General features: G+C 36.4%; 1 protein-coding gene across 5 annotated transcripts in view; it reads left to right on the forward strand.

Annotated features, from left to right (window-relative positions):
* NOL4 (nucleolar protein 4) overlaps positions 1 to 24527 on the forward strand; it is a gene marked incomplete at both ends in the record, with an annotated part of 415641 nt that overhangs the window by 111752 nt on the left and 279362 nt on the right. For all 5 annotated transcript variants that reach the window (XM_080821656.1, XM_080821654.1, XM_080821655.1 and 2 more), the window contains 3 exons: positions 2169 to 2280; positions 3184 to 3296; positions 9252 to 9384. In XM_080821656.1, the coding sequence (XP_080677782.1) occupies positions 2169 to 2280; positions 3184 to 3296; positions 9252 to 9384 (358 nt within the window). The remainder of the gene's footprint in view (positions 1 to 2168; positions 2281 to 3183; positions 3297 to 9251; positions 9385 to 24527) is intronic.

Consider the following 24527-nt stretch of genomic DNA (forward strand, 5'->3'; position numbering starts at 1 on the left):
TTCCTACACAAGTGCCTTCTTAGCATCCGGCAAAGGGCAGATTGTGGAGAACATCAGGACCCTGGAAGCAAATGCAGGGTGTCTTCAAGTTCACCGTTTACCCATCATTTTTCAATGGAAGGTTTCTCTTTTATATAAGGAGAGAAAGATGTAATAGAAATCCCCTATGGAAATCAATAGGACATTCTTCTCAAATCCTATTTGTTAAATTTACTGTTTGGCCCCATAGTTCCAATAGACTATGACTCTGTGTGAGATAAAATACCAGGACCAGGCATGCCTCATGGATTTTTTTTTTTTTTTTAACTTCTGAATTGTTTTAATATAGGTTTTCAGAGAGTCAGGAAAAAAGAAAGATCTCTAGTTAGATAAACAAATCAGGCAAAGGTGTGAGTTCCCTCAGTAAAATACATGAATAGGAATCAAATATGTGTGTGTGTGTGTGTGTATGAGGAAGTGAGAATTTAAATTATGTATATATTTCCTTGTTCAATAACTAACATAAAGTAGTTTGATGAAATACTTTCAAATTGTTCTGTTTCTTTTTCTCTCATGATTCTTTGTACAGTATGAAGAGGGATGTTTTAAAACTGGACAACAAATTTATTTTACAAATGATAGTTATATTAAAACCTTAGTAGAGTGGCGCCTGGGTGGCTCAGTCATTAAGCCTCTGCCTTTGGCTCAGGTCATGATCCCAGGGTCCTGGGATCGAGCCTCGAATCAGGCTTCCTGCTCAGTGGGACGTCTACTTCTCCCTCTCCCACTCCCGCTTGCTTGTATTCTCTCTCTCGCTTGCGTCTCTCTCTGTCAAATAAATAAATAAAATCTTAAAACAAAACCCTAGTAGAGTTGAATTTTAATACCTGTGTATGGATAATCCACAGGAGATTTTAACTGTGGACTTGTATCTTCTCTTTGGTGTTCTTAAGGCTTTTTTGCCCTGATCTAGGATGAGTGATGCAAACTGATTTTATTATGAAATTCAAGACAAAGTGTGCTTTAAAATTTTAGATTTTAGTGCGTGGGGTTTCTTCAATGCTGTGGTCTTTCTACAGCATGAATTAATAAAAGTTGACCCCATCACTATTAATGGTGCAGACTTGTACTTAATTATACACAAGGTGCATATTTTCTTCCCTTTCTACAAACTTAAAATACAGTAGTGTTCATAACAGCTGTGCATGTACCTGAGAAATTGTCTGTAGCTTTTATGTCTAATTCCCAACTCATTTCTTCTTCTTTATCTCGTATTTCACGTACCAGCGTTAGTGTTATGGTGGAAGACTAATGCCCAGTATCGTACTTCTTAGTAGCACTGTCTGGGTCTGTGTTCGCTTTTATTAGAGATATTTAACCATCTGTCAGCTCTACTTTAGAAGTTATTTGCTTTGATGAGAGAAATACCTTGGTTTTTGAAAAGTTAGTATTTTAAAAATTACTGATGGCAGTATTGATTTCTAATGTGATTCTAGATCATGGTTCTGAAAATAGAAGCTGTATAGGGTATGGGGAAGGCTTGCTCTGACAATCAGCGTGAGCTTTGTGGACATAAATTATAAAAGACTGACATAAGATAACAAATGGAAGGAGTGGCCAAAATGCATTTCCAAGTGTGTCATTTTCTGTGGAAGGGATGATTCACTGCAGTAAATATATATACGAGTTCTCTTAGCTGTTATTTTCAACTAAAATGTTTTGAAAAAGCCGTAATGAAGAAATGCTCATTAATTCAAATCCAAAGTTTCTTGTTTCTAGTTGGGGCTAAATTTTTTTTTAAAAAATATGTAAAATTGGATAAAACTCTGATGGTGCTAGCAGTAAGTTTAAAAACAACGTTGACAATTTTTAATCAGGAAAATTCACTAGGCTCTCTGCACACTGTGATTACTTTTCCTAAAAGAAATGCAGAAATACAAACAGATCTCCACCCAGATGTGGTTGATTTTTTTTTTCCTCCACATCACATTATTAGCTATTATTAAGAGACATGCAGTCAAGTTGGATAGATATTTCTTGAAATGATGCATGATGTGCGGTGCATGCTTTCATTGTGCTTCCTGCCATTATGGAACAATGAGTCTTATTTGGAAATACAGTGATCATTTCTGTTGACTCATGCTCAGTCAGCTTATATAATAACACCTCTATTTTGTGAATCATTTCAGATTTCAGAGAGCTATGCCTTCCTACCAAGAGAAGCGGTGACACGGTTTCTAATGAGCTGCTCAGAGTGCCAGAAAAGAATGCATTTAAACCCAGATGGAACAGATCACAAAGGTAGCCACAGTGTCAAATAGTGAGATTTAAAGTAATTTTATTCATAATGGCAATTTATATCCCACATTTTTATAAAAATGTGGTAGACTGAAACAGTTCAACAAGTCGGATCATCTCATTTATTGGAGTAGGAGGCAGTGAATTTTGAATACCCACTTACAGAGGAAGTCTGTGCCCTTTCTCTGAAGAAAGGCAGTTTGGGCTGTGGCAAATATTTTTTTTTCTATAATAATATTTTAACTTTCACATATTGTGTGTATTGCATGGTATGTTAAATATATTTAGCGAGGAAATTGATGTTCCATTGGTGTCCTTTTAAACCTACCAATTCCTTATTTCTGAAAGTGAGGAGTAGCGCAGAGCTCCTCACTGAATTTTTACGTGCAAGTTATAATTTGTCTTTAGTGCTCTTTAAAAATTATGTAGATGTTTTTCCTAATCTATCAGTTTCTCTCAGAGTTTAAATTAGTCTCAAAAATACATTTAGGCTAGGCCATTCCCACGTGTTGGGGGATGAGTAAACAAAAAGAAAAAGATAAAAGAAAAAACACACAAATCTCCTTTTTCACTCAAGTATCACATAGAGAAAGTTGTTACGCAGCAAAGGAGAAAACTACAAGAAATACAGGTAATTGTGTTTAATCACTATATTGGCTTCACCCACTATTACTGGGGTATCAAAAAGCTCTCCTGCAGTTAGAAATAACTAATTAATCTGTAACATTAATTTGTCCCATGTACCTTTGTATAGTTATTTTTTCCTACAACTCATCCATACGGCTCCCAATCTCCTAAAGACTTGTTATCTAGAATCCTGTTTCAATGTGAACAAATTGGATCATTCTGAAATTACAGGTAGAATGCAGTATCACTTTCATACCCATTAAAAATGCTTTATTACAGATAATGGAAAACCTCCCACTTTGGTGACCAGCATGATTGACTACAACATGCCGATTACCATGGCCTATATGAAGCACATGAAACTGCAGCTGCTAAACTCACAGCAAGATGAGGTAAAATGGAAATATCGACTTCCGAGTCAGAATGAAGTTTGATAACCATGACTATCGTATTAAGCATGACAGCATTTTGAAGACGGTAATTTATTTTTTAATGAAAGGAATGTCACTGGGATTGCACAGATGGAGAAATGGACAGAAACTTCTGGTCCTTGAGAGAGAGTCCCTGTCTCAACACAGCTACCTTTGTGTTCTGTGGGAATGTCCTTGTTCCCAAGAGAGATTCATTTTTCCTTAATTGACTGCCATCAAGCTGGCCTCCGTAAAGGGCTAGAAAAGAGGGGAAGGTATCCCAAATGAGTGAGTATCCAAGGAAAGTATCCAAGCCTTTAGTACGAAGGTGATTTTGCCTGGAAGTCAAAAAAAGTCATTTTAATAAGAATTTCAAGTATAATAAATTTTCCACCATTTAATCTTTCATGTGTTTTAATGCTTTTTTTTTTCCATCATTCTCTATATTAGTTTGTCTACTTCTCTGCATTTTCTAGAGCTAAGTTATGGTGATCCTTCCTAATTAGAGATATTTCGATGTTTCCAGTTATTCTGTTTGATTTGTACCATAAGAATCTAGAAATGTGCTTGATGGCATATATTAGACACCAATGCACATTTGTTTACTATTCTCTAGGATACTAATTAACTGATCAGTTTGGTGGAAATATCTCAAAGGCAGGGCTAAGTTATATATATTATCCCTAAAACCTGTAGCAATGGGGCTTAGGAAATCCCCTTAAACTGGTTAGTGGCCATTAATCAATGAGCACATTCAGATTATCAATATTAGGAATAATTTCTCAGGCTGATATATACACTCCTTCTTGAAATTTCTCCATAACAGGAAATGTGGTTAAATACCTTTCAAATATAGCATTATTTGGTATAGTATAAAATTCTTTCAATTTTACTTTGTTGAATTTATTTTATTTAATAAAACTCATTCTTTTTTGTTTTCCTCTGTATTTGAATAGGTTTAATCTTAAAACTATATTTGTAAAATTGTTTTATCTCAAAAAGTAAGGGTACACTCTATGAGATGATCTGTATCTGTACAGTGGCAGTTCAGATTTTATATTACCAGATGGCTACATATAAATGATTAAACAAATAGTAATAAAATCACTGGGTTAAAGACATGAGAAACAACTAAAAAAACATTAATGTTCATCCATCCTGGAGAATGGAATAATTATTCCCATCATTTATTATATAATTGGAAAAAAATTTAAAACCTCATAAACTGGTTCGAGCTGTCAAATTATTTGTAGGAAGCTCATTTAGATGTTGGTACATTTATTTCTAGGCTAAAAAGTAAGAAGATCAACTTTGTGCCAACAGTACAGCCCACATATGCTGAATCCTTCTGGCTTCTAAAACATCATAACTATTTCACACAAAGGAAGTAGATTCTTTTAATTTATAACTGGATTAGGAAAGTAACTCTCAATCTTACATTTTGAAGATACCAGTTGGTTGTACACTGCCTCAAAAATATTCAGATAAGTGACTAGATCATTTGTAAAATTTTAGAAGTTATGATTATTGGAAGATAGGAAGGTGATTAAGTAAATCACATTAAAAAGGAATTCAAGTGAGATATTTCTTTGTGCTCAGTTATATTTAAAATTTATTGTGTTAATTAATTCAATAATTATTTATTGAGCACCTTCTACATAACTGGCCCTCTTGTAGATAATGGAGGTAAACAGAGTAAATTGACAAAAATCTTTCCTTTATTAAACTTAATTCTAGTGAAGGGGAGAAAAGAAAGGAAGTAAGCAATGAAAGTATGTTTATGAGAAGATACGAAATGCAATTAAGAGAAATAAAGACAGAAATGGGAATTCCTTTAGGATTACAAAATGCCTTATCCAATGTAAGATCAGTTGACCTTATGAATTGTTGATGGAGTTTAAACCAGAATAAACTTACAGGGAGAAAGTTAGATAATAATTATTAAAGACTTTTAAAAGTTATTCATAGGCTTTGATTAGAAATATTTACTAAGGGATGTGATGAATGCAATAATTTGTATATTAGGATGTTTGTTGCATTGCTGATCATGAATAATTAAAAGTATCTTCAAGATCCAATGATGAGGAATTGTCAGATCGTCACTGCCCAATATGATAGCCACCAGCCATGTGTGGATATTTAAATTTAATTGAAAACTAGTTAAATTAACTAAAGTTGAATTATCAGTTCTTCAGTTGCACTAGCCATGTTTCAAGTGCTCAATAGCCAAGTGTGGCTCGAGTAGGGAATATTCTAGAACCAATTCCATCAGCACAGAATGGTTTTCTGAACATTACTGGCTAAATAACCAGCGTTAGAGGCTCCCCCTGGAGCTCATCAGACTGCATGTTGCAGGACCCCCACCCCAAGATTCTGATTCTAGACATAGTGTGTGACACCTGGTGATCTGAATTTTTATCAATATCTATCCTCATGCACACTGAGGTCTGAGGTGGTGCATTTCATGGAAAGGCCAATAACATAGGCTTTACGTTGATTTGAGCGTAAGGTAACTGACAAACAGAACAAAGATGAGATTGGTGAGAGTGGATTTCAAACAATCTTATGGAAACCTCTTAATGTTTGACAGAGCAGCTTCTACATTACGTGGTAGATTTAGATTGCCTTGAATATAGCTGCAAATTTATGAGCATAGAAGAAGACCTCTCTGAAGTGGAAAGATTAACAGTAGTCGATGAACAGGACTGGTGTTGATAGAAATGGGAGGTGGGTAGATAACTAGGAGACCATTATTAATCATTTGGGAAATGGGAACATGAGATCAGAACAGTAACAACGGAAACCAAGAGTTACATGCTACAGATCCTTTAGAGGTAAAATCTGGAACCTGAAAACTAAAATAAGATATGGCACAGATCAGGGATCTGAATTACACACAAATGTCTTAAAAGGACCGAGGATGAAATTAGTTATTACAGGAAAATGTTTATTCTGATTTTTAAAACTTAAGTTTTAGGGAAGCAAATGCTATGATAATTGGCCATGGTTTTTATTATGATAAGATTTTAGTAACATAAGGAATTAGGCCACACTGTGGGATGTGAAGACTCCTTTTCTGGTTATTATTCAGAACAAAATACTCACAGAGGAAAGAATTTAGATGAATGGCCTACAGATGATCATGAATAAAATAAAACACTTAATGTCATAGCAATCAAGTTTTCTGATTCTTCACTCTCAGAAATCTTCAGTAATTTCTTTCCAGAGTGATTAACATTGCCTCTATTTGATAATAGAAAAACTCCACAACATTATATTTTATACACTTTGCCACTTCTTACTAAAAGATAGTAATTTAATCATTTAATAATTATAATAGAACTTACAGGATGAATTCATGCACTTAGTTTCATTAAAGGTTTTTATAAATTAAACAATTGGATAATTTATATTCTAATAAGGAGTAGAATTGTGAAAAGTGAATTTCATAGAAAATCAAGGAGGAAAATATTTAAGAGAGTCACAGTCATTAAGTCACTCATGATAAATAGAATAATGATTTTTTAAAAAAAATAAAATAACAAGCACATTTGGTTATATAACCATTTAATTTATTGTCCACATTTCTTAAAAAGCATGCTGATATGAGTGTTATTTATTGCTGATGATAAAATGTGTGTTGATTATTCATAATGCCTAACAGCAGTTTATATAATGATTCTGTAGATCAGAGGTTGTGATCTCTTTGTGTCTAGCTTTTCTTTAAACACACATACATTCTCATAGACACATACATTTTGCACACACACTTATTCACTTGCACACATAATATATATGAGTTGGCATATATTAGAAATGATATTTTACTGGATTACACATAGTTAGCTATTTGTAGTATATATAATAAATGCTGATTCTAAAGACTATGTTTTTATAGAATACACAGCTATTTTATAAACACATGTTGGTCATCTTTACTATTATATTTAAATTTCTTTTTTGTATGTGCTCATAAAATATAATCAACATGAATCCTATTTTATGCTATAGAATTTCCTATATATTCTACATAAAAATATTAAACTGTTAACACTTATTATATATATCTGACATTGTTCTAAGTACTCTAAGTATTATTATATTTCCTTTATATCTTTCCTTTATATCTTTATATAGCCCTATGAGATTGATGCTATAATTCCCATTTTATAGATGAAGAAATTGAGGCGCAGAAAGGTTAGGTAACTTGCTTAAGGTAATACATCTAAGTGGCAGAGCATGGGTCTAAATAATTTCTGTCTTGCTCTAGAGAATGTGCTCCAAAATACTATCATATCATAGACACTATAGATAGTGTATATAGTAAATATCTATCACTTACTTATGTGTGCATATATATGTATGTATATGTATATGGTACACACTGATAACATTGATGTGCACATTGAATTCTGTTATTTTTTCTCTTTTAACATATATATTTATTTCAGATGCTTTGGATTTTCTTAGAATTTAGAATTGGAGAAAACATAATGTACCAAGAGAGAGGGCATGCCGCCGGGAGAAGTCTATGTGGCTGATTGCCCAGAGGCCTCGCAGGGTGGCATTTCCTTGCTGAATTAATGAAGAGCTAGTGCTACTCAGTAGACCCAGACATGATCAGACCTTTCGTAAAGGAAGGACACCAAAATCACCTTGACCTGACCTATGGATCAGAATGCCAATTTGTTAGTCTACTAGAACGTTCCTGCCCCCTAACCATAGCAACTTCTTTGCTGATACCAAGATGTCATTTATGAAGCCAAGGTAACTCTTCCTATTCAAAGAAGCTATTTTCTCAAGCCTGAGTGACTTCATATAAACCCCGGTTCTGGTGTATAATAGTGGGATACATTCTTTAACTGCTCTGTGCCTCGATTTCTCAGTCTATAAAATGGGATGAATCCTGGGACCTGACTCCCAGGTTGTGATGAAGCTGAAGTGAGTGAACGAATATAAAGAACGGTTATCTGTAGCATAAATGACACGACCACCACAGCTGTTAATTATTAGATTAACAATTAATAATTGTTAATTATTAGATTAAGGCTAACCTTTCAGATCAGACACTTACAAATTAAAGTCAAACCTGGTGATTTCGATTCAGTTCTTCTAGTATGTCACCACAGACTTTTCAGGCCCCTCTGCCTACATAAACCCACCATTGGCCAAAAATCAGTTCACCAGCAGGAGTTTGCTTCAGTGAAATAGCTACAGCAAAATACCTTGAATTTGATTTAAGTTAATTTTTGGCAGGTTTTGATGAATTGGGTGTTCGGAAAACTGGCCTTTTGATAATTTCACCACTTGGTGAACTGGCTTATAGGAAATGGGACTTGCACACTTCTACCCAGAACTTTTTTTGTGGGTTGCCGTGTAGTGTATGTTCGCTTATGAGGAAAGAAGGGATGTGTTAAAACCTCGCTGTCAGTAAATGTGGATTTTCAGTCTATCCGTGTTAAGTTTGTCCATCCTGTTTGCCAATGACAATTTTTTGGTTAAGGTTTTCTTAGCCCATCCTAAGATTTTTGCTTATACTATTTTATTGTCCTTTATCTTTGGACTCAAAACATAGACTTCTCTATATGTTATATTTTGTGATTTGTTTCTTCCTGGACTTTTTTTGGCTAATTAAAAAATTTTTTTCATTATTTAGGATAATTCCCTAACTACATCCTTCCCAAACACATTATTTTACTTTTGAAATCTGCCTGTGCATAGAAACATTGTTTGACTTTTCACAAGTTTTGAAATTCCTTAAAAGGAGACATTATCCCATTATTTGTTATCTCAAGTATCTATTAATAGGTTACATGTTTACTGAGTTCTGTAAAAGCTTACTTACTGGCTAAACTCTAATTGACCCTGTAGATAATACGGTCACTATTTGAACGTTACACTTTATGATGTTTGATGATATTTTAAAACCATTTTCAGGATGAAAGTTCCATAGAAAGTGATGAATTTGATATGAGCGATTCAACACGGATGTCAGCTGTGAACTCTGATCTTAGCTCCAATCTGGAGGAAAGAATGCAAAGTCCTCAAGCTCTTCATGGCCAGCAAGATGGTAAGCCTTTCAAACCGAATAAACACAACAACAAAAAGGCGAGTTAGAATGTATGAAAACATCTCGTTCTCTTGTGCCAATTTTTTATCTGTTCCTACAGGGACTTTATCTATATACTTAGGTTCCATTATCCACTTTCATTATTTTTGGATTCAAGTACTTTGTTCAAAACTAGGGTGATAGACTGATTTATAAACAGATGTTAGTTATAAAAATCCAAGCTTGCCCACGTTTTGCTCCTTGAACATAAAATGTGTCATATCATGTAGTTTCGGTTTCTGTGATGTTTCCTAGCTTTGGTTTCTTGAGCCATAATAATTAAGAGTTTAAAAATGATCAGAAGAATAATTTGGATGTTTTAATTTTCCTAAAAGACAAAATTGTAATTAAAAAACAATTTATGTAAAAGGCCAGTTTTACCAAAGTGATTTTGCTGGGTAAGGGGATTTTTGCGGGATTTTGATCTACTTTATTCAGTAGTAAAGGGAAAAAAAAGATCACGATCTTTTATTCCTGGGTCCGTTGGCAATCCCTGAATTATCCAGTTGTTCTTGATGGGAAGACAACTGGGAATGTAGAGAAAGTAGCCTGGCAGTGAATGTTTTAGGTCTCCTATTTGCAGAGATCTTTATAAATATAGAATAATGTGTGATAGTAAACATACCTTACTAGGGTAATGGTGAATGAAAATGAAGAGCTATAGATGGCAAGTGACCAATTTTATTCAACATTAGTTAATAATCCCTGTAATTAACAAGTTTACATCAATTTTTTGGACTGTATAGTTTTGTGCCTACCTCTGTAGATAGCGAAATGAAACATTTTTCTTGCTTTCTCTGACACTTGCTGTGAAAAGCTTGTTGTAAAAGATTGCCACATTGCCAGCTGCTATTAGTGATCTGCTTTTGTTGTCAAGGTTTAAGAAATCCCCAGTTTGAAGTACACCAAAAGTTCAAGGAAAAAAAAAAAAATTGGCAAGGTTGTTTTTTTTTTCACGGTTTAAATGAGTCCAGAAGATGTTGGTGTCCTTGGCACAAATTACAAGGAAGGAGGAGTGTGTTGATCAGTGGCTTTAAAATCACATCTGACCCACTACAGAGTAGCATGGCTATTAGAATAGAAAGGACATTTTCTTGGGAAATTTGTAAGAATAAAGTTTTTCTGGTTTGGATATAAATTATCTTTTTCCTCTTCTTTTTTTATTTTTTATAAAATTTATAAAATTTTATTTTTTATTTGAGAGAGAGAGAAAGAGTACAGAGGGTGAGTGAGAGGGAGAAGCAGATTCCCTGCTAAGCAGGGAGCCTGATGCAGGGCTCGATCCCTGGACTCTGGGATCATAACCTGAGCCAAAGGCAGACGCTTAACCGACTGAGCCACCCAAGTACCCCAATCTTTTTTCTTTTAAAGTATGAGTAGACATCTTCAGATTTTGATTTTTTATTGGAAATTGTCTAGCACTGGGATTGTCGTATAACAGAACTATATATCAGTGATATATAACTCTACTAATATTTGTTCATGTGTTTTGCCTGTTTATGCTATCATCTTTTTAGTCTATAATTCTAGAGAATGTAAATAATAGGAGGATGTGTCCCATGATGCAAAATCATGATTTTCTTGTTTGAAGTTGTCAGTTGTGGATCTTTGGCTAGGGAATAGCTGATGTGATATAAACTTATATTGATTTTAATAAAATCCAGTGGAATAATTTCAAATATTATATACTATCAGGGGAAAGTACTTTCTCATCACATACCAATTTTTGCCTCAAGGATAAGGACATATGTAGTCATTCCTTCTCCACCCTAAGCCTAACTCTTCCTTTATATAAGGGCCTTCACACTTCTCACTGAGTTTTCTCTTGCAAGAACTTCCTTTCTCTTCCTACATACAAGCCTTGTGTCATAAATGTCCTCTTTAGAAGCCTCCACTGATCCCATTGGGCCCTTCCATTCCGTGCCCCATTCCTCTGTACCATGCCCACAACACTCTTACCAGCAAAACTCATTTAAGGACTTGTCCCATCATCTCCACTTTCTCCCTTCCACTCTTTCTGCTCATCTCGGGTAAACTTTCATCCTTGCCACTCCACTTTGGAGAGCCCTTGGGTGCAACCTTTAACTCTCTAGCCCCCCACATTCACTCTCTAGATGATCACATTGAGTCATGTAGCTTTTAATACCAACTGCACCCTGATAAATCCTAAATTTGCTTCTCCAAGCCCTCTTATCTATCCAGAGCTCAGGACTGTCTCCCCCAAACAGCTACATTTTAATGTTCCTCAGAAGACTTATCATTGTAGGAAATTATATTTTTTTCTTATTTATTAGCTGTTTCACTTCTAAAATGCAAATGCCATATTAATGAATAGACTTTATGCTTTTGATTTTCCTTTCACTTGCTCCATTTGAGGTAGTCTTGAATGCCCTATTATTTACAATGAAAATATAACTTTTTACCATTATCATGATTTGCCACATAAGTTCTACTTTTTTTTTTTTTTTCACCTTTCCCCTGATGATAGCATTCTCCTAGGGAATCTGTATTGGCCAACTACTGTTATCATTCCATTTTTCTCTGTACTTATACACACATACACACACAAACACACCCAGACACACCCGCAAACATATGTACATACTCAGAATATTTTCTCACCATTCTTTTATAAAAATAAGTTCATATCATTTACAGTATTCTGTATCTTGTTTTTCTCATCCAGTGTTACCTTTCTTTTGGAGCTTCCTATATATGAATGCATATGTTATGAAATGCATATATATATGATGGTGGGCAAAGCATGGGCCCTACCTTCATGTAACACACAACCTAAAGGAATCAAAGTGTACATGACATCACTCACATTTGATTACTGCTCATCCACCCAGTGTGGGGAAATTCCAGGCTCTGTAAAAATAAGAATTCATGGTAGTAAAACTTTTGTAGTTCATGTCTATCTTTCTTAAGTTAGTGGGGACTCTGAGTGCTAGACATACATTGGATCTGGGTTGTATTACTTTCTTGTAGATGGTGTACACTGATCTTTGAGAGCAGTGAGAAGCTGGGGACTTGTGATATAACAAATCCAGTTTTGGGTGGGCAGTCCACACACAGCTTCATCGCCGAGTAGTCTAGTCCAGAATTTCTCCACTTGGGCACTACTGGCATAACCTTCCTTGTTGTGGGGATGTCCTGTGAATTGTGGGGTGTTCAGCGATGTCTCTGGCCTCCAATCACCACACGTCAGTGTTAAATCCTGTCTCCCAAATTGTGACAATCAGAAATATCTCAGACATTGCGAATGTCTCATGGGGGGCATGATCTCCCCAAGCTGAGAACAACTGGTGGAAGCAGAGAAGGAGGGTCTGAGTAAGAAACAGTAAGATGGAGACTGAAGAGACCTAATGAAGAGCAGTTGAGAAGTAGAGGTTGGAAAAGACTCTAGGAATCACATTCAGTCTACTTTCTGAGATCATGGAAGTGTTCTGTATTTGTGCTTCTCATAAGATAGTCACTAGCCATGCTGTGGCCACCGAATGCTTGAAATATTGCTAGTGCAACTGAAGGGCTAATGCTAATTTTAATTTGATTTAACTTTAATCAGTGTTAATTGAAATTTAAATGGTCACATGTGGCTGATAGCTACTATATTAGATGGGGTAGTCTAGAATATTGTTTTATTCTGACCTGGCCATTAAATGTCTTTCTCTGTAGCCATGGGTTTGATGTTTCTGAAGTCTTTAGAGAAATAATAGTGAAACTCACATTTTAATAGTCAGCTGGAACCCCAGTTTAATATTTGTAGAATATGAATAACATAGCATTTAAAATTTTAAATTAAAAGGTTCTATTTTCTTTAATACTAAGTGATCAATTTATTATTATAAAGAAATTGAAATATTGTGATTTTTAGACATCTTTCCCTATAATTATAACACAGGTAGGTATAGGTATAACAAAGTCTTTATTAGACACCATATAAAATGGAGAGTTAAAAATCCTTTTTTTTCTCCCTCACTGTGGTTATGAAAGATTTGCAACCTAATCAGTACAAAGAGAGATAATACAAATTTGTTTGGGGGATATATGTATATTATGTGTGTTGGAGAAAGAAAAAGAAGAGAAATGTCTTGCCACTAGGTCAGATATTTAGGTAAAGGTCTAGAGGAGGTAAACTAGAACAAGAATTTAGAAAAGGGAAAATTTATGGATAATATTATTTTTGTTTGTTTATTTATTTATTTGACAGAGAGAGACGCAGCAAGAGAGGTAACACAGCAGGGAGAGTGGGAGAGGGAGAAGCAGGCTTCCCACCAAGCAGGGAGCTCAATGGGGGGGGCTTGATCCCGGGACCCTGGGATCATGACCTGAGCAGAAGGCAGACACTTAACAACTGAGCCACCCAGATGCCCCTCTTTTGTTTATTTTAAGCTTATAATGCTTCCCTAAGTCAACAACAACAACAACAAAGGTAAAAAATGTGTAAAACCCTTGAATCTTAGCATAGTAATTATTTTACCTTTAAAATATTACGAGATAATTGACATGTAACATTATGTTAGTTTCTGGTTTACAACATAATGGTTCAATATAGGTATTTATTATGAAACGGTTACCACAATAAGTCTAGTTAACATCTATCACCTTACATACTTATAATTTTTTTCTTGTTATGGGAACTTTTAGAATCTCCTCTTTTAGCAACAATGCAGAAATTGGAAATATGCAATATAGAATTATTAACTATAGTGACTATGCCATACATTATATCCCCAGGACTTATTTATTTTATAACTGGAAGCTTGTTCTCTTTGGCCACCTTTACCCAATTTTGAGTAAAACATATTAAGCTATGTAAAACTTTTTTACAGACTTCAAGTAATACCTGGAGGCTAAAATCATTTAATGGTTACCTAATCACTTGAGTTAATCATAAAAGCAGGAGGTCTTTAGAGCTATCATGAAATCTAAGTAGCTGATTGTGAAAGAGGCTCCCCTATGCAGTGCAATGGCCGTGGTCTACAGAATTCCAAAAGGTCTGTGGATCCAAAAGCTTAAAGATGGGGGCACCTGGGTGGCTCAGTTGACTAAGTGACTGCCTTCAGCTCGGGTCATGATCCCGGAATCCTGGGATCAGGTCCCACATTGGGCTCCCTGCTCAGTGGGGAGTCTGCTTCTCTCTCTGACCTTCTTCCCTCTCATCCTCTCTCTCAAATAAATAAATAAAATCTTAAAAAAATTTAAAAAGCTTAAAAATGTTCTGTATTCAGGTGTTTATCAATTAGTGTTTTGTTCTACCATCCATTTAAATGGATTATAAATAGAAATGTGCTCATATAGGCTTCTCTCGTTGAATCCTGAGTCTAGAAATTTGTGGGAACATCCCATAGCTCAAAAAACATCCTTTTTCCCTATTTGCTTTATTCTAAGTTTGTACATTCTGAAAAGAGATGACTTATTTGTTGTTGTTATTGTTATCTGAAGTTATTTATTAAAGGATATCTGGCAAAATAAGAGTCAGATTTAGAGACAGACTTGAATGTTTCAGTTCAAAATAAACATTCAACTTCATTTGATAGAAATATACTTTTCTAAACCATTTTAATTGCTTTTCTGAGTTAATATTTTATACTATTGATAGTTTTGCAAGGGATTATTTATATTTTATTAATCTCAAAAACATTATTAGATAACCAGCAAAGGATTTCTATTTTTTTAAATCACAACAAATTGTTGTATTTTCCCCTTTTGCCCTTTTTTTAAGATTATAGGAGTACAAAGGGAAGTTGAGACACCCCTTTAACTCTGCATATTAGCTCAATCAGCTTTTAAATTAAGGGATTGCAATAGAAAGAATATACATACATTTCCCTTAAGCCCTCAGTTTTTAATGATTTTGGTGATGACATCACAGAACATACTGCTCTTAGGAGAGTGTGTTCCATGTCCCCAGATTGTCTCTCAACTCAGTGAAGTAATAATAATAGAGATTTTCATATCATAGTTTTTGTTTTGTTTTTTTGTAGTATTTGGTACTTCATTCATGTATCAAACATTGACTTCTTTATGCGTTGAAACCTTAACAACCAGCATTCTTTCTGCCAAGCAAAGTGTTGTGATATTGTTTAGAAACAAAAAAGAGGGAGAAGGACTTGAGAATTAAGAATTCTCTTAAAGAGTTCACTAATGCGGAGGGAGGAGTCAAGATGGCGGAGAAGTAGCAGGCTGAGACTACATCAGGTAGCAGGAGATCAGCTAGATAGCTTATCTAACCATTGTGAACACCTACAAATCCAATGGGAAATCGAAGAGAAGAAGAGCAACAGTTCCAGAAACAGAAAATCGATCACTTTCTGAAAGGTAGGACCTGCGGAGAAGTGAATCCAAAGCAATGGGAAGACAGACCAAGGGGGGAGGGGCCGGCTCTGAGCAAGCTGCGGAGCAACCGAGCACAACATCAGGACTTTTAAAAGTCTGCTCCATGGAGGGACATCGCTCCAGAGGCTAAACCGGGGGGAAGCCCAGGTGGGGTCAGTGTAGCCCCAGGTCCTGCGGGGTCGCAGAAGGACGGGGGTGGGGGGTCTGAGTGCCGCAGAGCTTGCAGGTATTAGAGCGGGGAAGCCGGCTACAGCAACAAAGCCAAGGAGTGAGCTCTCAGCCCGGGGTTACCTTGTGCTGGTCGCAAGCTGGGTGGGCTCAGAGCGCGGCCGGAGGCCACAGAGACGGAAGCAACCGGGTGCTTTTCTCCAAGTGCTAGCAAATGACTGCTTTCCTCCAGGGGCAACCGCAGTCCAGGGAGGCCGGGCGGTTGGGCACTTTTCTCTGAGGGTGCACTGAGGAGCGGAACCACAAGCTCTCGGCTCCACCGGGCTGGAGATTGGGAGGCCGCCATCTTCATTCCCATTCTCCAGAACTCTACGGAAAGCGCTCAGGGAACAAAAGCTCCTGAAAGCGATTACTTAGCACGGCCCCTGGCAAGGGCGGTGCAATTCCGCCTGTGGCAAAGACACTTGAGAATCACTACAATAGGCCCCTCCCCCAGAAGATCAACAAGAAACCCAGCCAAGACCAACTTCACTCACCAAGAACAGCGGAATTCTAGAGGAGGAGAAAGCAAATCTTATCTGGACAAAATGACAAGGCGGAAAAACTCACCACAGAAAAAAGAACAATAGGCAGTACCGAAGGCTGGGGACCTAATCAATACGGACATTGGTAATATGACAGATCTAGAGTTCAGAATGACGATTCTCAAGATTCTAGCCGGGCTCGAAAAAGGCATAGAAGATATTAGAGAAACCCTCTCCAGAGAGATAAAAGCCCTTTCTGGAGAAATAAAAGAACTAAAATCTAACCAAGTTGAAATCAAAAAAGCTATTAATGAGGTGCAATCAAAAATGGAAGCTCTTACTGCTAGGATAAATGAGGCAGAAGAAAGAAGCTGAGCAAAAGAGAGACAAACAAATACTGGACCACGAAGAGAGAATTCGAGAGATAAGCGACACCATAAGACGACACAATATTAGAATAATTGGGATTCCAGAAGAAGAAGAGAGAGGGGAGCAGAAGGTATATTGGAGACAATTAATGGAGAGAATTTCCCTAATATGGCAAAGGGAACAAACATCAAAATCCAGGAGATGCTAAGAACGCCCCTCAAAATCAATAAAAATAGGTCCACACCTCGTCACCTGATAGTAAAATTTACAAGACTTAGCGACAAAGAGAAAATCCCGAAAGCAGCCCGGGAAAAGAAGTCTGTAACATACAAGGGTAAAAACATTAGATTGGCAATGGACCTATCCACAGAGACCTGGCAGGCCAGAAAGAACTGGCATGATATATTCAGAGCACTAAATGAGAAAAACATGCAGCCAAGAATACTATATCTGGCTAGGCTATCATTGAAGATAGAAGGAGAGATAAAGAGCTTCCAGGACAAACAAAAGCTGAAAGAATTTGCAAACACCAAACCAGCTCTACAGGAAATATTGAAAGGGGTCCTCTAAGCAAAGAGAGACCCTAAAAGTAGTAGATCAGAAAGAAACAGAGACAATATACAGTAACAGTCACCTTACAGGCAATACAATGGCACTAAATTCATAAACTCTCAATAGTTACCCTGAATGTTAATGGGCTAAAAGCCCCAATCAAAAGACACAGGGTATCAGAATGGATAAAAAAACAAAACCCATCAATATGCTGCCTATAAGAAACTCATTTTAGACCCGAAGACACCTCCAGATTTAAAGTGAGGGGGTGGAAAACAATGTACCATGCTAATGGACATCAGAAGAAAGCTGGGGTGGCAATCCTTATATCAGATCAATTAGATTTTAAGCCAAAGACTATAATAAGAGATGAGGAAGGACACTATATCATACTCAACGTGTCTGTCCAACAAGAAGACCTAACAATCTTAAATATCTATGCCCCTAACATGGGAGCAGCCAACTATATAAACCAATTAATAACAAAATCAAAGAAATACATTGACAGTAATACAATAATAGCAGGGGACTTTAACACTCCCCTCACTGAAATGGACAGATCATCCAAGCAAAAGATCAACAAGGAAATAAAGGCCTTAAATGACACACTGGACCAGATGGACATCACAGATATATTTAGAACATTCCATCCCAAAGCAATAGAATATACATTCTTCTCTAGTGCACATGGAACAGTCTCCAGAATAGATCACATCCTGGATCATAAATCAGGTCTCAACCAGTATCAGAAGATTGAGATCATTCCCTGCATATTTTCAGACCACAATGCTCTGAAGCTCGAACTCAATCACAAGAGGAAATTTGGAAAGAACGCAAATACATGGAGACTAAACAGCATCCTTCTAAAAAATGAATGGGTCAACCAGGAAATTAAAGAAGAATTGAAAAAATTCATGGAAACAAATGATAATGAAAACACAACGGTTCAAAATCTGTGGGACACAACAAAGGCAGTCCTGAGAGGAAAATATATAGTGGTACAAGCCTTTCTCAAGAAACAATAAAGGTGTCAAATACACAACCTAACCCTACACCTAAAGGAGCTGGAGAAAGAACAACAAAGAAAGCCTAAACCCAGCAGGAGAAGAGAAATCATAAAGATCAGAGCAGAAATCAATGAGATAGAAACTAAATACACAATAGAACAAATCAACAAAACTAGGAGCTGGTTCTTTGAAAGAATTACTAAGATTGACAAACCCCTGGCCAGACTTATCAAAAAGAAAAGAGAAAGGACGCAAATAAATAAAATCATGAATGAAAGAGGAGAGATCACAACCAACACCAAAGAAATACAAACAATTATAAGAACATACTACGAGCAACTCTACGCCAACAAATTTGACAATCTGGAAGAAAAGGATACATTTCTAGAGACATATAAACTACCACAACTGAACCAGGAAGAAATAGATAACCTGAACAGACCCATAACCAGTAAGGAGATTGAAACAGTCATCAAAAATCTCCCAACAAACAAAAGTCCAGGACCAGACGGCTTCCCAGGGGAATTCTACCAAACATTTAAAGAAAAATTAATTCCTATTCTCCTGAAACTGTTCCAAAAAATAGAAGTGGAAGGAAAACTTCCAAACTCATTTTATGGAGCCAGCATCACCTTGATCCCAAAACCAGACAAGGATCCCACCAAAAAAGAGAATTACAGACCAATATCCTTGATGAACACAGATGTGAAAATTCTCACCAAAATACTGGCCAATAGGATCCAACAGTACAGTAAAAGGATTATTCACCACAACCAAGTGGGATTTATTCCAGGGCTGCAAGTTTGGTTCAACATCCGCAAGTCCATCAATGTGATACAATACATTAATAAAAGAAAGAATAAGAACCATATGATACTCTCAGTAGATGCTGAAAAAGAATTTGACAAAGTGCAGCATCCCTTCCTGATTAAAACTCTTCAAAGTGTAGGGATAGAAGGCACATACCTCAATATTATCAAAGCCATATATGAAAAACCCGCTGCAAATATCATTCTCAATGGAGAAAAACTGAAAGCTTTTCCGCTAAGGTCAGGAACACGGCAAAGATGTCCGTTATCACCACTGCTGTTCAACATAGTACTAGAAGTCCTAGCCTCAGCAATCAGACAATGAAAAAAAATTAAAGGCATCCAAATTGGCAAAGAAGAAGTCAAACTATCACTCTTTGTAGATGATATGATACTATATGTGGAAAACCCAAAAGGATCCACTCCAGAACTGCTAGAACTTGTACAGGAATTCAGTAAAGTGTCAGGATATAAAGTCAATGCACAGAAATCAGTTACATTTCTTTACACTAACAACAAGACAGAAGAAAGAGAAATTGAGGAGTCAGTCCCATTTACAATCGCACCCAAAACCGTAAGATACCTAGGAATAAATCTAACCAAAGAGGCAAAGAATATACTCTATATTTCTATACTCAGAAAACTATAAAGTGCTCATGAAAGAAATTGAGGAAGACACAAAGAAATGGAAAAATGTTCCATGCTCCTGGATTGGAAGAACAAATATTGTGAAAATGTCTATTCTACCTAAAGCAATCTACACATTTAACGCAATCCCTATCAAAATCCCATCCATTTTTTTTAAAGAAATAGAACAAATAATCCTAAAATTTATATGGAACCAGAAAAGACCTCGAATAGCCAAAGGAATATTGAAAAAGAAAGCCAAAGTTGGTGGCATCACAATTCTAGACTTCAAGCTCTATTACAAAGCTGTCATCATCAAGACAGTATGGTACTGGCACAAAAACAGACATATAGATCAAAGGAACAGAATAGAGAACCCAGAAATAGACCCTCAATTCTTTGGTCAACTAATCTTCGATAAAGCAGGAAGGAATGTCCAATGGAAAAAAGACAGCCTCTTCAACAAATGGTGCTGGGAAAATTGGATGGCCACATGCAGAAAAATGAAATTGGACTATTTCCTTACACCACACATGAAAATAGACTCAAAATGGATGAAGGACCTCAATGTGAGACAGGAACCCATCAAAATCCTTGAGGAGAACGCAGGCAGCAACCTCTTTGCCCTCAACCGCAGCAAATTCTTCCTAGGAACATAGTCAAACACAATGGAAGCAAGGGCAAAAATGAACTATTGGGATTTCATCAAGATCAAAAGCTTTTGCACAGCAAAGGAAACAGTTAACAAAACCAAAAGACAACTGTCAGAATGGGAGAAGATATTTGCAAACAACATATCAGATAAAGGGCTAGTATCCAAAATCTATAAAGAGCTTAGCAAACTCAACACCCAAAGAACAAATAATGCAATCAAGAAATGGGCAGACGACATAAACAGACATTTCTGCAAAGAAAGACATCCAGATGGCCAACAGACACATGAAAAAATGCTCCATGTCTCTCGGCATCAGGGAAATACAAATCAAAACCACAATGAGATACCACCTCACACCAGTCAGAATGCCTAAATTAACAAGTCAAGAAATGACAGATGCTGGCGAGGATGCAGAGAGAGGGGAACCCTTCTACACTGCTGGTGGGAATGCAAGCTGGTGCAACCACTCTGGAAAACAGTGTGGAGGTTCCTCAAAAAACTGAAAATAGAGCTACCCTACGACCCAGCAATTGCACTCCTGGGTATATATCCTAAAGATACAAACGTGGTGCTCCGAAGGGGCACGTGCACCCGAATGTTTATAGCAGCAATGTCCACAATAGCCAAACTGTGGAAAGAGCCTAGATGTCCATCAACAGATGAATGGATAAAGAAGATGTGGTATATATACACAATGGAATACTATGCAGCCATCAAAAGACATGAAATCTTGCCATTTGCGATGACATGGATGGAACTAGAGGGTATTATGCTTAGCGAAATAAGTCAATCAGAGAAAGACAACTATCATATGATATCTTTGATATGAGGAAGTGGAGATGCAATGTGGGGGGTTGGGGGGAGGTAGGAAAAGAAAAAAGGAAAAGATGGGATTGGGAGGTTGACAAACCTTAAAAGACTCAATCTCAAAAAACAGACTGAGGGTTGCTGGGGGAAGGGAGGATGGGAGAGGGTGGTGGGGATATGGACACTGGGGAAGGTATGTGCTATGATGAGTGCTGTGAAATGTGTAAACCTGGCGATTCACAGACCTATACCCCTGGGGATAAAAATACATTATATGTTTATTAAAATAAAAAAAATACATTTAAAAAAAAAGAGTTCACTAATGCTTTAGTGTCTACCCATGATGAATGAAAACAAAATATTCAAGGCAACTTTTCATTCAAGGATGTGTTTGATAATTCTATTAGATTGTAGAAATGTATAGTTCATTTACTAGAACTTAAAAATCTCCCCCTTTCCAGGATGCCTGGATGGCTCAGTAGGTTGGGTGTCTGCCTTCAGCTCAGGTCATGATCCTGGAGTTCTGGGATGGACTCCTGCATTGGGCTCCCTGCTCAGTGGGGAGTCTGCTTCTCCCTCTGACCCTCACTCCACGTCTGCTCTCACTCTTTGTCAAATAAATAAATACGATCTTAAAAAAATTTTTTTTAAATAAAAATCTCCCCCTTTCTGCATAATATTTGTATCCTAGAAATGTTTTGATATGCTTCAATTCATCAGATCATTTTTGAGAAACAGGAAAAAAATTGAATTAGAACTCAGTAGTTAACCTGCATACAAATATTAAACTACAACATATGTATATTATATAGAGTATATACACACACATACACACAATCATGCTTAATTATAAGAAACTTTGAAGAATTTTAGGTTTTATTTCACTGCTAAAAAACAGGGAAACTGTTTACCATAAATATCAGTTTAGTGAAAATAAAATAATTTATGTTATAAATATCTTATAGACTAATTAAATAACAGGTAAATATTCTGCATTCTAATAAGTTGAATTGCATACCTTTGAGTAAAATCTTAATTTTCCTTTGAAAGTGTTATGGCTCTCAGGATTAAAAGATCAGAAGATGGTTTCTAAAAGTCAGAAAAATATCTTGTTTTGAATCTTGTTAGAAAAAAAAATAATCCCTTTGATGTCCACTTAGTCTTTCAAAGCCTAGTTTGATTAGAACAGATGACTAGTGGGGCACCTGGGTGGCTCAGTGGGTTAAAGCCTCTGCCTTCGGCTCGGGTCATGATCCCAGGGTCCTGGGATCGAGCCCCGCGTCTGGCTCTCTGCTCAGCAGGGAGCCTGCTTCCCCCTCTCTCTTCCTGCCTCTCTGCCTACTTGTGATCGCCATCCGTCAAGTAAATAATAAAATAAAATCTTAAAAAAAAAAAAAAAAAGAACAGATGACTAGAACAAATATCCCTCTCTAGAATCTAGGGTTAAATTCCTGTTTCCAGGAATGCATAAATGTTTTGTTTGGTAACATAGTAGTCTAGAACACTTTCCTGTTTAATAATCCATAGTGGGGGCGCCTGGGTGGCTCAGAGGGTTAAGCCTCTGCCTTCGGCTCAGGCCATGATCTCAGGATCCTGGGATGGAGCCCCGCATTGGGCTCTCTGCTCAGCTGGGAGCCTGCTTCCCCCTCTCTCTCTGCCTGCTTCTCTGCCTACTTGTGATCTCTCTCTCTATGTCAAATAAATGAATAAAATCTTTAAAAAAAATAATCCATAGTGTACTGACTTCCAAGAGTGTTAGTAAGAAACCCATCAAAATGACATTTTTATGTGAAATATTTTTCCAAGATTCTTTGAGCCCCTTTGGCTTCTGTAATGGGGATCTTTGTTCTTACTAAGATACATTATATAGCATTGATACCCCCCCCCCCCCCCGCCCCTCCACAAGGAAGTATATTTAGGACGTAGGTGGCCGAAAAGGAAGCATATGTCCCATTCAGACATAGAATTTTAGTAAATATCTTACTTGGAACTTTGAGCATACTTAGGCAAGGGTAAGTGTTGAGAGACTCAGTATTTCGTTTATTTAAACAACTATTTACTGAACCCAAGAATGAGCTACATAGTGGCATTAGAAGCACAGACATGACATGTAATGTTAACCACATGAAATTGTCATATTGGTCCAGCCTGATCTTCATGTTCTAAAATAACTTACAGTAGAACATAAAGAATAGGAAAAACAAACTGTTTTTGAAATTGAGATTTCTGTTTCAGAACAATGTGCATAGTGTATATCTTGATTTCAACATTTGTAAAATGACCATCAATAGCCCTGTTTTGAGTGAAAACAGAAGGGAGTAAATTTTTAAAAATAGCAAATTAGCTGTGAGATAAAAAAGTTGGGAAAGAGATATGGCAGTGGAAGTTTTACTTTTCTTCTGTCCTAATTTAGATTATATGCTGAATTCCTCCCTGGAATTCATTATATGCAGATTCTTCCCTGGAGAACTTACCTAAAAAAACCTGAAAAACAAAACAAAACAAAAAAACCCACAACAGATTCACGGGACCACCTCAAATGGGATGACTAAGACCATCACATGGGAAAAGTGTGGAGCTGGTGTTCCAGACCATACTTTGATACTCCCCACATTTCTACTGGCAGTGTCAAGACGGCAACAGTCTAAAGGGTATTGAATCCTGTGGGTATGGTCCTGTTCCAATGTGGTTTTGGCCAGTGTTATCTTCTGAATTACCTTCTGAGTAAGGATTGATACGCATGGGTTTAAATTAACACTGTTTTCTTAGTTACGACAGCTTGTTGTGTACTGCAGTTTTATAATACTTCTGAAAATGCTCCTCGTCTACTAAATTTTACAATCTGTTTGCAGTCCTTTTTATCTGGATGTTGCACACATTTAGATTTAATTTTAGAATATACACATGCACAAACATACACATAACATTCTTTAACTGCTGTGTATATGTGAATAAAATTTTATTAGAAGTAGGTTTGTGACTAAAATTGCATCTAATTTAGCCAAATGAGATAGTTTCAAGTAATTATTAAAACATACAAACCAATAATAAAAGCAATTACTATTCACCATTTAATTTAATTGGAAAATCTAATAAAACATGTTTTTAATAAAAATGATGTAAAACAGTATACTTAGTATGAAATTAAATTTAGTGGTTAATTTTTTATGATGGTAAGTTTTAATTAGAAAATGTATTAAAATTTTTTTAGGCAGAACACCAAATTCCCTACTGACATTATGTT

Source organism: Martes martes (genome assembly GCF_963455335.1).
Source record: "Martes martes genome assembly, chromosome: 13".
Lineage (NCBI taxonomy): Eukaryota > Metazoa > Chordata > Mammalia > Carnivora > Mustelidae > Martes > Martes martes.